At 40.6% G+C, this 14,931-nt stretch overlaps 1 protein-coding gene across 6 annotated transcripts in view; it reads right to left on the reverse strand.

Moving 5' to 3' along the window:
* The window catches only part of LOC122568746 (neurogenic protein mastermind), a 247,455-nt gene that overhangs the window by 70,769 nt on the left and 161,755 nt on the right, over positions 1-14,931 (reverse strand). For 3 of the 6 annotated variants that reach the window (XM_043728854.1, XM_043728852.1, XM_043728856.1), the window contains one exon: positions 12,224-13,927. In XM_043728854.1, the coding sequence (XP_043584789.1) occupies positions 12,224-13,927 (1,704 nt within the window). Of the gene's footprint in view, positions 1-12,223; positions 13,931-14,931 lie in introns of all 6 variants that reach the window. The other 3 variants (XM_043728853.1, XM_043728851.1, XM_043728855.1) reach the window with 1 other exon arrangement.

Raw genomic sequence — 14,931 nt, forward strand, 5'->3', positions numbered from 1 at the left:
ACAAAATACACAGGAACAAAGTACTAAATATCCAAAGTAAATATAATATATACAAGGTAAAGCCGATCTCTATTTAAGTACCATTTCTCTATGCAGAAATATGAATTTGCATAATCACCCTCAATTTATTTCTAGGAAAAATATTTTTAGAGAATGGCAGGGAACATTGCGATTATTTCCCTAAAATCGTTGCGTGTTTTCAATTAATCGATACATCGCTATATACTTGCCACATATGCACTTCCTAGAATAGTGTATATATTTCTGCACATTTGCGAGAACCAAAGAGCTTCCAACGTTTACGCGTTGCAATATAATTATTTCACATAGCCAATTGGCGTTCCCGGTAGATAATATTAAACGATCGATAAAGTGTTAATAGCGATTAATAACATTTAAAAAATTGCCAACACTTTCAACTTTGACAACTACAAATTGCGATACACCGCGTTTCTAATTATAATAATTTTTTCTTTCTATGATGACGCACTTATACGCTTTTAAATTCTCATCTACTATCTCAAGGCTTGCATGAAACGCTTTAAATCGAAATACTAAAAATCAGAATTAACGACACTTCCGCGTATCCGATCCCTACAGACATTTACAGAAAATTATGATTAGCGTCATTGAAATAATGAATATTATATGAAGTTTGCTGGCGTTTTATAACTTCCTGTACAGTACCAAACAAGATAATAATTCTTAAAGATTTTAATCATTTCCGACTAATTTGTTACGTATTTCTTTCCTGCAAATGTTATAATATATGTACATATATAAATATTTAAAGGAAACGTGGTATGTCAAATTAAACTAAATCCTATTGAAAAACTGATACGTTTCTAAACTCTAAAATACATTACTGTATATATACTTAGCTATTTAGAAATTTCTAACATGGCACTTCAAAGAAACACTAACGATAATATTCCACGAGCACTCGTTATAATTTCTCTACATTCTCCACATTCTAATCGAACCAACTAAACCGAATAATTTCTTCTAGTTTTATTAACCCCTTCAAACACGTTTTCTCTTGGCGCGTATCTAAAAATTACAAATTACCGTGGCACTTACATCTCTAATCCAAACATAATTGCACAGAAAATACTATCTCGCGCCATATCTAAATACGGGCAAAACCTCTATAAATTTACAACCGCAAAACTGGACGTCAAATCGTAGAAAATGCTCAATGACTTGATGATGGGGCGCGCACGGCACGAGAAAATCAGCGGTGAACTAAATCGAGCGATAATTTTCGCGAGAGCGCGGTTTGAAAATTCGTGCGAGCACCATGGAAACGTGAGCCGGAAAAATGAGCAGGTTAAAGGGCTGATATTTGTTACGTGTCGAGCGCGTCGCACGGCCCAACAATATCCCATCGCTGGCTGCGTTTGTTTGTATCGCCTCGATTAATTACGATTGTCAGCCGTCTGCGCACTTTCGCGTTCCAATTACATTTCGTCGAGTCTCGCCTACCAATTTCTCCGTTCTCGCCGCCAAAGTCCGCGCCGGGCACATTAACCTGCGTTACATCGTGATAATTAACCGACGCTTTAATTAACCCCTTCGCGTTAACAAACCGAGTCTCCTCTGTTTCTCTTTTTCTTTCTTTTGTTATTCGTTCATATTCTGGAAACGAATACCGCGGGACAATCGTACGAGAAAACTGTATAGGCTCGTGGTCGTATTCGCGCGATGTCACGGTCGAGTTAAAATTAGCAAGTCAACCGGATTCTGACGGCAGATAGCGAGGTGTGCAACCGTGGCGAATGCAACATCGATGAAACTATCTGCGTCGCCTAGTTCCTCGGCCATTGTTTTCCTTCGGGTATCGATGAGATGGAACTGCGGGAACTGGGTGAGTGTCTTCTGCCACAAAGTTCTGATTGCGGAGTTTGATAAACGGGTGATGTGTCTGGGGAGTCGGAGTTTGTTCATGAAATCGATGATATTGCGGTGGTTTTTTATTATCCCTCGTTTTGTGATAAAACGATAAATAATTCGGAACCTATAAGATTATTGTTCTCGGTTATCTCTGATATTCAGAGGTATCTAAGATACTTTAGCTCGATAGTTTTAAGGATCAAATATGTTTTTCTCATAAAAATTATGTGAGATTTCCTATCCTAAATTTGAGAACCAAATAGAGAATTCTTTATATATTTGGTCAAATATATAAATACAACATAAAGTACGTCTGTCACTATCTTGGTACGGCAAAAATGGTTAAGAAATAACATTTCTAGACCAGTTCGTGTGATCCATGTGGTATGCCGTTAGAGAATAATAACTATAATAGCAAAGAATAGCAACTTGTCATTGAAAAATCACTCCTAAATCGTCCCAGCTACGAGATTTTCAGAAATTCTCGATAAAATAAAGAGCTTACTTCGCTCGCGGTTAATATTTATGCGTCATACTGTCGTATACCACATGCGAGTATATCTGGCGAGTGCGTACGAAAGTGTGGGATTGGAGAGAAGGAAGCGGAAAAAAAACTGGTGTCATTGCGCGACGCGTAAAAATTAAAGTGGTCCATGCGTGATTTATATTGTATCGTATAAAACTGGTAATGAATGGCGGATGGTGTACACGCGCACATACAATGCGCGCGAAAACTCGCGTAATCGATACGAGCTTTAAGTTCGTGGACCGCGCGTCGACGACCGCGCGCAAACAAAATGAGTTTAAACGATTCATTGTTAAAATATAACAGTGGGGTCATTGTACGTTCGATAATCCGAGAAAAGAAGAATCGAACACGTTAGTCCAATTTCATTGCACGGTATAAAGGCGTAGCTCGTATTCACTTGTCCTGATTCAATCCGAAATTAAAAAATTATTCGATTGTTACAGATGAGATGGCTGTTTTCGCGAATGCGTAAAATCCTTCGGAATTTAGTACAAATACGTGTTAAATGGAATTTATTATACCGGACTGTAGCACAAATAACTTCGGTCAAATAATGAAGAATAGTAAGTTTAACCGAATTTATTTATATCACAAGCCAATGTATCGATTTCAAGCTCGAAGATAATTGACAACAAGCAGACCCATGTTTTATTAAATTTATTATGAAGCGACGAATTGGGCTATCGAAGTGAACATCGAATTCAACGATGATAATTCTTCCACAAGTTTATTTTCGAGAGGTTATAGCAAAATAATAAATAACCTGATATTGTCGTGATGAATATAGATTGAAAAATTATGAATATGAAGAATCATTTTTCTCGAAACAACGAAGAAAATGAACAAGTATCATTCAGTAAGAAATCTAGCGCTGTAAACTATCCAAAAGTTCCTTGTGTCGATTCCCATCAAGAAATCAGTACTCTTGATACTAATCTTGTATTCATTCAGAATACTAATCACCCTCATCACTTTTTACTTTCCATTCGAGCGTCCACAAACATCCACAACCCGCATGAGAACGCCGTTCTTTCCAAATACACGAAGTTTCTAGCTAAAACCCAAAATTCCTGTCCACATCGACCACACTAACACCGCGGTAGATCCAAAAACCGGCAAAAACCCATGAAAGCACCTGACAACGCTGGTCCATTTGCTAAACAACGAACGTCGATTGAAAAACAGAGCCAACAAACGAGCGAGTGAGAGAGAGAGAGAGGGAGAGAGAGGGAGAGAGAGAGAGCGGCCCTTGCTACATCGTGAAAAATAAAAGAGAAAAAAGGAAAAAAGAGTAAGAACCGCGAACCCAAAATCCAGCAGTTGGAAAATGGTATCGCAACCGCGCAGCGCAACGGTCTCGAAATTGGAAGCGGCGAGAGGACAAATCGAATTCGCTGGTCTCATCCGCGCCATTGCAGCACTGATAGCGGCCGATTCGGAAGAATGGACGGGAGACAATGCGTTTTGCTGGCGACTGTACGAGCCTCGACACACCACCACGATGTAGGTTACGAACGGAGAGACGCGGGTATCGATTTCAGCGCGGTATGCGGCACCGTTGTGGAATGCACACCTTCTGACGTTGTGTCGCGACTCGCGTACCTGTAACCGCGAACGCGACTTCTGGAGAACACGCCTCGTGGACGTTGCATCAGGTTCTCGCGGGATTAGCGGAAGAAGCCGCGAGATTAGAGAATGAAGCCGCAAGATACGTCGTGCTTCCTGGCGAAAGATTATGATTTTTGTAGCTGGACGTTGTGAGTTGAAGATATATTTTCGAGGAGAACAGCAGCGATGTACGCATTCCCTATGGATAATACTGCTATAGATAATACATAGATATTAAGACAGATAAAAAGATACAAATTGAATGTTTATCATTTGTTTTCGTTTTCTAGGTATTTTATTATAAACCTACAATTTCATTGATCGTATAGCGTGAGGTACCAAATAAAGTAAAATTTCTTAATTTTCCAATACACACAACGAATTTACAATTATTTATACCGTCTTCTTAGAATAAATAAGTTTATGGAACTAAGTGTAATACTTCTCCTAAAGAAATTAAACATTAGTAAATTAGTAATTAACAAGGTGAAAGTTAAAATCGATATGTCTTCTTATGGGAGTGGTTCTTATTTCGAGTGGTTTTGAAAATTGATAGGATTGCTGGTTTCTTTTGTTACAGAGCTGATAGAGATTTAAGGTCTAGTAGACGTGTTTCGAAACATTGAATAGCGATATGGTGCACATTGCGCGTAAAGTGAAAGTTGGAATGACTTTTCTTACGTTATTACGCAAAGTAAATGAACGTCACAGAATCTTTAATTTATTTCGTAGTATGTATATTACAAAATCACATCCTTTATCTTCACATTTTCATTAGCGTGCGAAACAACACGGTACTTCATCATCCTGATCGACCAATTCCTTGCAAACACGCGGCTACAACGACGCCAGTAATTAATCGAAAACACTATGAAGCTTCTCGTGCGCTATGGAGAAGCTGTCGTGGACACACACGTTAATATCTGGACCACACACCGCGACTCTCCAACAACACGAAACAGTTCTCTCTACCGCTCGAAAGTCAGTTCGACGAGTACTGTCCCATTATCAAATCGCGCTTCAAGTGATGTACATCCGACGTAAAAGCGAAGAACGCAGCGTTAAACATAAAATTATGAATCGCACGCGTAGATAATACACGTTCACGTACAAAGAGTTGGAATTTTTCTAATTGGTTGAAACAAATTTGAGAGTTACGTTGGCGATTGTAATTGAGTTTAATTAACTTTAAATATATAATTTGATAAGGCTCTGTGTGTAACTCTCGCAACAAAAATGTCGACTTCGAGAAATTAATTTCGAGATAGATATCGTTACGTTTTACGAGTATTATTCATTGTAATAATTCATGTAATTTCATATATTTCATGTAAATGTTGTATATGAATTTTTATATGAGAATTTCTATATGAAACTTCATTTATACATAAAAGCTCAGTATGATTATTTTCCAATCTCAATTTGTAACATTTCCTAACCACGATCATTCAAATCAAACTCTGTTAAAACTATGAAAATACGATTACAGATTCATTTTTTTAACAATCATCGACGCTTGAAATATAACACTTAAAATAAACACAGTCTTAGAATATAACCACGCCAAAATTCCTCCACCAGAGACCAGGTAGTCGTTCAAAGGTCATGCTCTTTCAGATCAAGCTTCCTGTTAGTTCCACAGAACAATAATAATTCCGAGCGATTTATATTTAACGCAAGACCGCATGCCGACGTGGATCTGCTTGCCGGGGTCAAGATGAAGGTCAATGGAAAAGGAAACGCGTCCTTGTTGCCCGCTATTACAAATATGCAGATTGACGTTACGGGTCGATCGATAACTCTTCAATGTGAAACGCACCTCAGCAAACGATAACAAAAGCGGCTATGCATATCTTAAACAAATATCAGGATACCAACCAACGTAGCGAAGCAGGAAGAAGAACACGAAAAAAAAATAAAGAAAAAATGAAGGAAGACGAAGAAGAAGGTTATGTCGGAAAAAGCTCAGTGACGTGCTGTCATTATCATTTGAATGCGCGTTCAGAGCTTCTGACGATTTGAATATTTCGTCAATTAAACGGTGACTCGATTTGCATAGGTGAGACAGGGTCGCCAACAGACGCCGACGATTTATTTCCATGCATGGAACGCGGCGACCGATCGATACCGATTCTACGCCCAGGGAGAGAGGAGATACCATCTGGATAGAAACCATCCACCCTTCTCTTTTCCTCTCCTTCTCTTTTACTTCTTTCCATTTTGCTTTTTCCCGTTAACCTCGATTTTTCGACCGCGGAAATTGCTCCGAGGCCGAAAGAAAAAGGGAGAACCGTAGAAATTCGAGGGGTGGGGGGGGGGCATCCCCTCAGGCCGGGATTCTCCGCGTACCTAGTGACACGAATAAAATTTCAACGGACTCTTGTGAACGGAGTTCTTACACCTCGAGAACAGGTAGGTTGGTTCGTCAATGAATAATTCGCGATCCTATTCTTCGCATTTAAGTTGCGAGATCGTTGGCTATCGCGTCCAAAAATTCGGTTCTTATTGAGCTTTGGATTGAACTAGCACGTGGCTGAGCAGTGAGCCAGTAAGTTCGTTGTAAACGGAAGAAAAGATGAATTTTGAATATTTCTCTGTGACGTTATGCATGATTTTTGCTACATTATATGAATATTTTTAAGAAATCATGGAGGTTTCAGCTTGGATTCTCAAGAATAAAAATTCTCAACAATAAACATGTTCAGTAGCAGGTCTACTTATGACTACGTTTTGCGGATCGACTAGTGTTTCTGCGATAACGAAAGTTTTCTACGGTAACATTTTCATAAATTGTCTTCTATAATGAAATAGAACATCGAAATATTGTTATTTATAAACGATTAGCAGTGTATTTGAAACGTTATTAATAGCGGAGCATTCAGTGGCCCAAATCTGCTTATGTAATTACAACGTTTAATACGAACGCAATACGTATTATATCTCGGCGTAACGTTGTGATTGATACCTTAACATGTGAGTGAGATGTGGCGCGAAAGCCCTTGATTATGAAACATTTATCATTCGAATCGACATTAATGTTCGATACTCGTGATTTGAAATAGATTAACGTTCGGTTTCTGAACGTACAAGCAGCAGTATTCATTTTGGAAATTCGTCATACTGTTCGATTAGATTAAACAGATCTTTGACAAATTATCCTCTGATATTTCATTTGCGAGTCCGTTTCGAAGCATTGATTAACATATTTTTTACAAACCATGAGTTTTACAAATTTGGAGAATATTAATTAGAATAAATTGGAACAAACAATCGCAAGCTCGTCCGTCTAATCTATTTTCATCATACTTGAATGTAACGAAACCTTGTGAATTTTTTTCGGTCGAAGTTTCTTCGTAAGTTCGAGGTCGAATTCAAATGTTATATACGCATTATATATGAATACGTAATTATTGACTGAGACTACGATCGTAACGTGAGAGTGGCATAAATGGACAACTTATAAAAAATAACTGCGGTATTAAAAATTATACGTATACAGTGAGCATTATCGAGTGACCTATTGGTTTAGAAGAAGCGACATCTATCACAGAGCGATGGTCTGCGATACTTAAAGCAGTTGATTTATGGACTGACTTATAGTGGCTGGCGAACTTGCAGATTCCAGACTTTTAGGACAGCCATATATTCGAACATAACAAGTATAAAAGAAGAAAGAGAATTTTTTATTACGTTAAATTTCTTCGTAAAAAAATTCTTCTTGCATTTCAAACGAGAAAGACACAACAGCGGCGTGTTAAAAATAAAAATGAAATAAAATTGAAGGAAGATATCGTGGTTCTAAATATAGTATCAATGACACCGCATACGTTCGCGTGCATTCGAAATGCGTACGATCGAAGGTTTACGTAACCTTTGAACCCGAACGGGAGGCGCTTGCGCGTACGCTCAATTTCCGGTAATAGGCGAGTGTCCGCTTATTAACGCGACCGACGAGGAAAACACTCGTACTCGGATATTCCGACGCGGCGACACGCGCAGCGGTTGGAAACGCTCCAAAATACGAGCGAATCGTAAGCAGGGCAAACGTACAACACGACCTCTTCTTATTTCGTAACACTCGTTATATTGTTCATGAATAAAATACTAATTACCCGTCAAATCCTAATCGTATAAATTTCATAACGTATGTAAAATTATGATTTATACATGCTGATATTAATATTTGATTGTTAGGTTACGTAATAATTTAGTTTACGCGTGTAAAGCGTCGTATGTTTTGTTCAAATTATATTGTATCGATGTTGTACATAATTATACCGTTGCGTGTTCCATCGCAGATTTAAGCATTAATTCTTTTACAGTTTTATCTGTAAAAGTAAAACTAATTTCTTTTAATATTCAACGAAATAGTATTATTAAACGACCGCATTACGAATCATAGAAATTAATTTCATTTTGAATTTTACTTTTTATTTACGACAAGTACATGCGACTTTAATCGATTTCTTATCAAATAGAAAGGGGGAAAACGTGCATAGTATGAAACGTATATTTAGCAGATAAACAATGGTCGAATACAATTATCTAGGTTATTTTGGAAGTAGAATGAATTAGTGTTCTCTGTTAAAAGCGAGAACAGAATATTTTACAAAACAGGTATTATACGTACGCGAGGAGTCTACAGATCAATCAGAAATTCATTCTAACAAGGTATATTAATCCTGCAATTGGATGTTCTGACATTAAACGTTCCACGTATGAATATTTAACGCGATTCTACTATTCATATGTAATTCTCTTTGGTGTTCAACTAAATCCTTCTCACTTTCCCGAATCATACCATTTTCACGTAAACTTGCATACAAATACGAGCGGAACTCCAATAGCAACCCAAATTAAATCATTTAAATTCTGCGTTAAGAGCGATAACACTTCCTTGTGACTGCATTTACATAATTTTCGTCTTATCATAAACACCTTATAAACCAGGTTCGATAACGATGTCTGATCATTAGAATGCCGATGTTTACGCAAATGTGTTTTGTGAATACCACTGAACAAGTAATATGTTAATACAGTTCTTTTTGTATATTTTGTATTTTATTTTAATAAGAATGATCCTATTCTCTAGGGTTTTCGCGCATTTAAATTGTCCATAAATGCATAAATATTTGTAATTTAGCGATCGCTATAATGTCAATGAAGCAATGAACACGAAGAAGGAACGGCAATATACTTCGTTTTGGCATCTTTTCTAACTTCCGCCATGATAAACGATTGACCGATGCAAAAGTGGCTCGATTGATACGAGAAGCCGGAAAGCAGTGTGGGAAAATGGCTCGTTTCTGGTGTCGCAAAGAACGATATGCAAATTGACCGACAGATAACATTCTTCGACTGGCGATATCGTTGTTTTGAAATTTTCAACGCGTCTCGCCGAGCGGACGCGTGCGGGCGGCGTAACTAGCGCATGCAAATTGCCTTTCTCGTGCTTCTGATACGAAATCGTGAGATTGGAAGGAAAGTTTTTTTAAACGGGTTTGCTTACAAAATTCACCGACTTTTTATACCATTTTTTTCAGTCACGTTGAATATTAGTCATTTCTTTTCTACGGTTTAATTATTGGAAATTATTTATGGAATTTTTCAAAGATATTTTTGTAGCGAAAATCCTTTTCAGAGATCCTGGTTGAAATGAATGCAAAGACAATAGCGCGTAATATTTTTAAACAGGCTACCTAGTACTTTTATCTAAAAATTTATGGAATTAAGGGTAGTTTTCTTGTGATCGAAATAATCAAGAAAAATGGACAATAAAAAATTCATAACAGATTTTGCCGAGTTTCGGAACTATCCACATTTCTGACGATACAATAAATTGCCAAGCAATAACGTTTCTCGAGGAAATGCTTAAATCTGCTTGACGAGAGGAAAACAGGGGGATAAAACCGCGCCGCAGTCAGGAGACGAAAGTACATAGCCATAACAATAAAAGGACGCAGTGGAAAGAGAAGAAACGCATAAGAGGTAGGTGAGATCGAATCGTGGTAGAGAAAAACGCGGAAGGCAGGAATAAAGAAACGTCGGGGTAGGAGGCTTCGTTCGCCTGGACGCATTGAGATGCAAATAAGCGCGGTAGCTGGCGTGATTTACGAGAGACAGACGTGTCCATACGCGATTGGGTCCAAGAGAAGAACATTTCACCAACGCGTTCGAAGACGTTCGAGGGACGAACAGATAAGATCTCTTCGAAACATCTACAATGGAAGTGGCATTTTGTACGATCGAGCATTCATTTCAGGTAGCTATATGATTTCTTCTATGAGACGTGTCTTTTCTAATACTTAACAATATCAACGTGATATTTCTAATATTTCTCTGCTTTTCATAGAGAGTTAATCGATTTTATTGTGCAATGTTATACACCGTAGTTAGATTAATCGCTAAGAAATAGATCTCATTACTCGTTCATTTTATATTTGACTATGTCTACGCAATGGAAAGCTAAGAATATTTAGTAGCAGGTTTGAAGTCGTTTGAAATGGTTGTTATCTACGTTGCAAAGTTTTGTTCAAACTCACGAAATCATATCATGCGTTCACAACGACAGCTGTTTAGTGTTCTAAAACCTTCTTACAATTTCCAACGCTTGCGAATTACTTTGATCGTTGCTTCAAGTGTCTACAAGTGGATCGATAAAATAAATCTATTAGCGCGTAAAAAGGATCTAGGACCACCTGCAGAGGTTAGGCTATCCAGAACCGTAACAGAACTGCGAATGTTCTGGCTTAAGTGAATGAAAGCAAGATTGTCGAGCAAGATTTATACAGGCAGTACGTACTACTATTTTTCGTGTTGTAGCAATAAACCAGAATAACGAGGACTTTAGATCCCTACAAATATTTCTCAACTACATTAGACTAGCCTGCCATTCCAGTGAGGTGAAGTCATAATTTATGGTCTTTTTAGCGATTTCGTTACTCGTTTGTTGCCTGATAATGTAGGAAAATGGAAAGTATTTGAAACATCAAACGTATATGTTCGAAGTTGAAGACTTCAACAAATCAAGAACGGTTTCTCCATTTTCTTCGTACGATTTCTATGTACGTATTTTATGATAATAAATTTGGAATTATTATTTACTGAAACTAATTATTTCAACTATTATATTATATTGTCCGCGGTTTCTTCCTAAACTATAGACGGCGTCTCGTAATTGTGATTCTACGTAAAAAAATAAACATAACAACTGGAACAACTAAATGCCAGACTTCTTCACGGTTAAAAAAACATTTTAACATGTACATAATAAAGTCGTCCTCGAACGACGCTCGAAAGGAAATCTTGCCAGATGAATGAAGCGAGCTCGCTGGTCGCGTGCAGGTTGTCGCGAGTGCAACCTCGCGACTACCGTTCGGAGCGTATTGACGCGTATTGCAGGCGCAGGTTAAATCGAGCAGACGGTGGTGGCGTCGCGACGCCGGCTGCGCACGGCCACGCAACCCTCTCGATTCTCCCCTCCATCACCCACACACGGATCGAGGGTAGGGGCAAATAGCAAGAGGGAAAATTTATAAAGAGCGAATTGGAGGGGGAAGACTACTTGTTGCGCGTTGAGGCGCCCTCGTGACGCCAACATACCCCCTTCGTTTTCTCGACTGCTACTACTACTACTACTACTACTACTACTATTACTACCGACAGTACCGCTGGTGCAGATAGTACGTCCCTTCGCTAGCGACGCCACCGACGACGACGTCGCTACCACTACCAGCGCCGTCGCCACCACCAACGTCGAGTCGTGATGCCGCCCGACAAAAATAGACGCGTCGTCGCGACGCAACAGATATCATTCGGCCTCCACTAACTCACACGCGATATTTCCTGACTTTTGTATTTATCATTTTGCAGTCTATTTAAAAAAACTTTAGTTTTCTTTTTATGTTCCTTTGTTCTAATGATTGTAGAAGATTGTTACTGTTCTTGTGAATTAGATAATTTTTGAAGATTTAATCAACCCTCGCCCATCCTATTTTACTCTTCATTTACACTAAAAATTCTTGTTGTCCGCAGTTTTGAATCGTTTAATTACGTTACACTTTAAATACTGCTAAGCTTTCTCTACGAAACCAAAGTAAATTTCGTAAAATCTGACACGTTTAATCTTCGACAAACAACCGAATCAAGCAAACTGAACGAAAGAGACAAAAAGGAAAAATTATATCCACTGACCTGAATCTGATGTCCGGGGTTGTTAATGTGTAGCTGCTGTGCCTGGTTAATTTGTAGAGTGGATGTGCCAGGTCCTGAGGGAGGTCTAGGCGGTGTGGAGCTACTGAAGGGTCCTTGGGATCCGGTTTGATTGGGTCCGCCGCCTTGGGAGCCTCTTGGTGGAAGCGGATACCCAGGGCTGCCGTGATTCGGCATTGATCCTGGACTACCGTATGGCGAATACTGCTGCTTATATCCTCCGCTTGGTCCAAGCATAGTCGGTTTGCCACCGGTGGCAGGCTGCGGTCTCTTCATGTCAGCGAGGCCCGTGGCGAATTGAGTTTGCGAGCTGACAAACATGTCATTCGTCTGTTGACTCTGGAATCCGGACGTACCGTTGTTCTTGTGATACGATCCAGTGCCCGAGGTCGCTTGAGATTGTCCACCGGGTGGACCAGCGCTGCCAGGGCTGCCCAGATAGTCGGACGTGCCACCAAATTGAGGAAATTCCGCGTAGGGTGAACGTGCGGTTGGTCCTCTGGCAGCGGCTGCGGCTGCGGCTCCAGGATTGAATCCACCAAGACCCAACTGTTGACTTTTGTGTTGATGCTGCTCAGCCATTTGTTTCAACGTCTGAGCGGCGGGGCTCATCTCAGACTTGAAGTCCAGACCGGAATAAGGTAGCCTGGCTGGAGAATACTGGGCAGAGCCAAGACCACCAGGACTCGAATTAGCTGGCACGTTGGCGTTTCCATTATTCGTACTTGTACCGTTGTTTACACTATTGCTGTTCACGTTCCCGTGTTGCTGGTGTATCGAGTCCTTGTCATCCTCGATCTTGATCTGTCCGTTGTTCGTCCCGATACTGTTATTATTATTGTTGTTATTTGCTGCCGCGGCAGCAGCCGCAGCTACCACCGCGTTGTTCGCCAACGCCTCCACCGGGATCTTCTCCTCGAAATCAAAGTCTTTCATGAACTCGGGATGTAAGTCGGAAATCTCCGAGATGAGATCCTTGAACGCGTCCGAGGTGATGATTTCATCGCCCGTGTCATCACCCATGAAGTCGGAAAAGCCAGGGAACCCGGCGCCGTTCGCTGCCGCGTCTTTCTCCAGCGCGGCTGCGCACTGTTCTAAATCGACGAACTCGTTGTCCGGCTCCTGTTTGCATTCGACCAGGTTACCGATATCCACGCAGCCGATTCCACCGGGAGCTGGTGCTCCGGTACCAGCGTTCCCAGTGCCTGGCCCGCCTCCAGCCCCGTTTCCAGTCTGAGGCCTAGATGTCGCGGATGCTGGCGTATCCGGACCTGATTTCGGCGACGACGACGCGTTCAGAAGATCACTCTTCACCGACGCGTTCGTCAACGCCTTCACAGTCACGTTCGTGGAGATCTGTTGAGCCTGGGAGTTAGCCGCAGACGTAGTGAATTCCAGTTGTTGCACAATTTCCACGGAAAATTTGGTCAGTCCTTCATTTCCACCACCACCACCGCCACCTCCACCGCCGCCATGCGTCGGACCCGTGGAGTTCGCGCCGTTCCCAGCCGGATGCTGGCCGTGGCCATGATGGGGACCGCCACCACCACCGCCACCGGGACCCTGTTGATGTTGATGCTGTGCCTGCGTGCATTGCAGCTTCACGGGGGGCTCGCCGAAGCCACCGTCTCCGCTACCACCACCGGCTGGCTCCAACTCCTCGGCCGTCCTCTTCACGAATTTTTGCTGCTGAAACGAGAAAGAGAAAACGTCGATTAGTTTGGTTACGGCGGTTAGCCGAGGGTAAAGTGCGGTAATGTTTCTCAGTACTGACAGCGGAACTCATGGTTGAGTAAATGCATTTGAACTTATTGCTATTTTAACATATTTTCATTACATTAACAGATACATTCAGCAAAAGAAATATTTTATGTGGTTCCATGAAATGACAGTGTCATAATTTAAAGAAAGAGGAAAGATGAAAAGAAGCTTCTAATATAACGGTCAAAGAAGGCTGTAAAAGAAGACATTCCTTTCCATTCCTAGCGAAGAAATGACTTGAAGCAATCAAGACGTGCCATCACACGAAGAAAACCCGCGAAGATTTATCAGCTGTCACTTCGCCTGTCGAAGTCATCAAGTATCGACTTTGTTTCACGGCACTCTACTATCTTTAAAATGTTCGTCCCATTTATTAAGATTGTTAATAAATCCCATCAATTTCTTTATTTTCTAACTCCGCCGATAGAAATTTTAACTTTTTAATTTTAGCTTCAGATATCAACACAGGAATATTGATTTTTCAACAGCGTCACTAAATTCTTCGATCTAAATTATTGTGCTGACCACCCACGTAGATAAGATGTAAGAAAATCACGTTAATCGAGAGAAAGGAGCGCGAGGAAGCCCAACAACTTTTAAATCCCCGTAGTAGTTCGCGTTCCCCATTAAAAGCAGCCAACTGGTCGAACGAAGAAACAATGGAAGAAGGGAAAAGAAAAACAGGGTTGGGAGAAGCTGGCAGCGGCGTTCTGCTCGTAGGTCAAGGCAAAACGCGCGACGAGTGCTCTAAACTTGCCAGTTTTTCTTCGATCCCGACTCACTGGTAACCGGTACCGCAGGATATTTAACTCGCCGGTGCCTGGATGCCTCGTTCTGCTCACCCGTTTCTTTCGCAATTAACCCGGCAATTTCTCACTGTACCTGTCGATACTGCTAACGCTTTTTCCCATTTCGTCTTTGTACGAGAT

The sequence above is a fragment of the Bombus pyrosoma genome, linkage group LG6 (genome assembly GCF_014825855.1).
Source record: "Bombus pyrosoma isolate SC7728 linkage group LG6, ASM1482585v1, whole genome shotgun sequence".
In the NCBI taxonomy this organism is placed as follows: domain Eukaryota; kingdom Metazoa; phylum Arthropoda; class Insecta; order Hymenoptera; family Apidae; genus Bombus; species Bombus pyrosoma.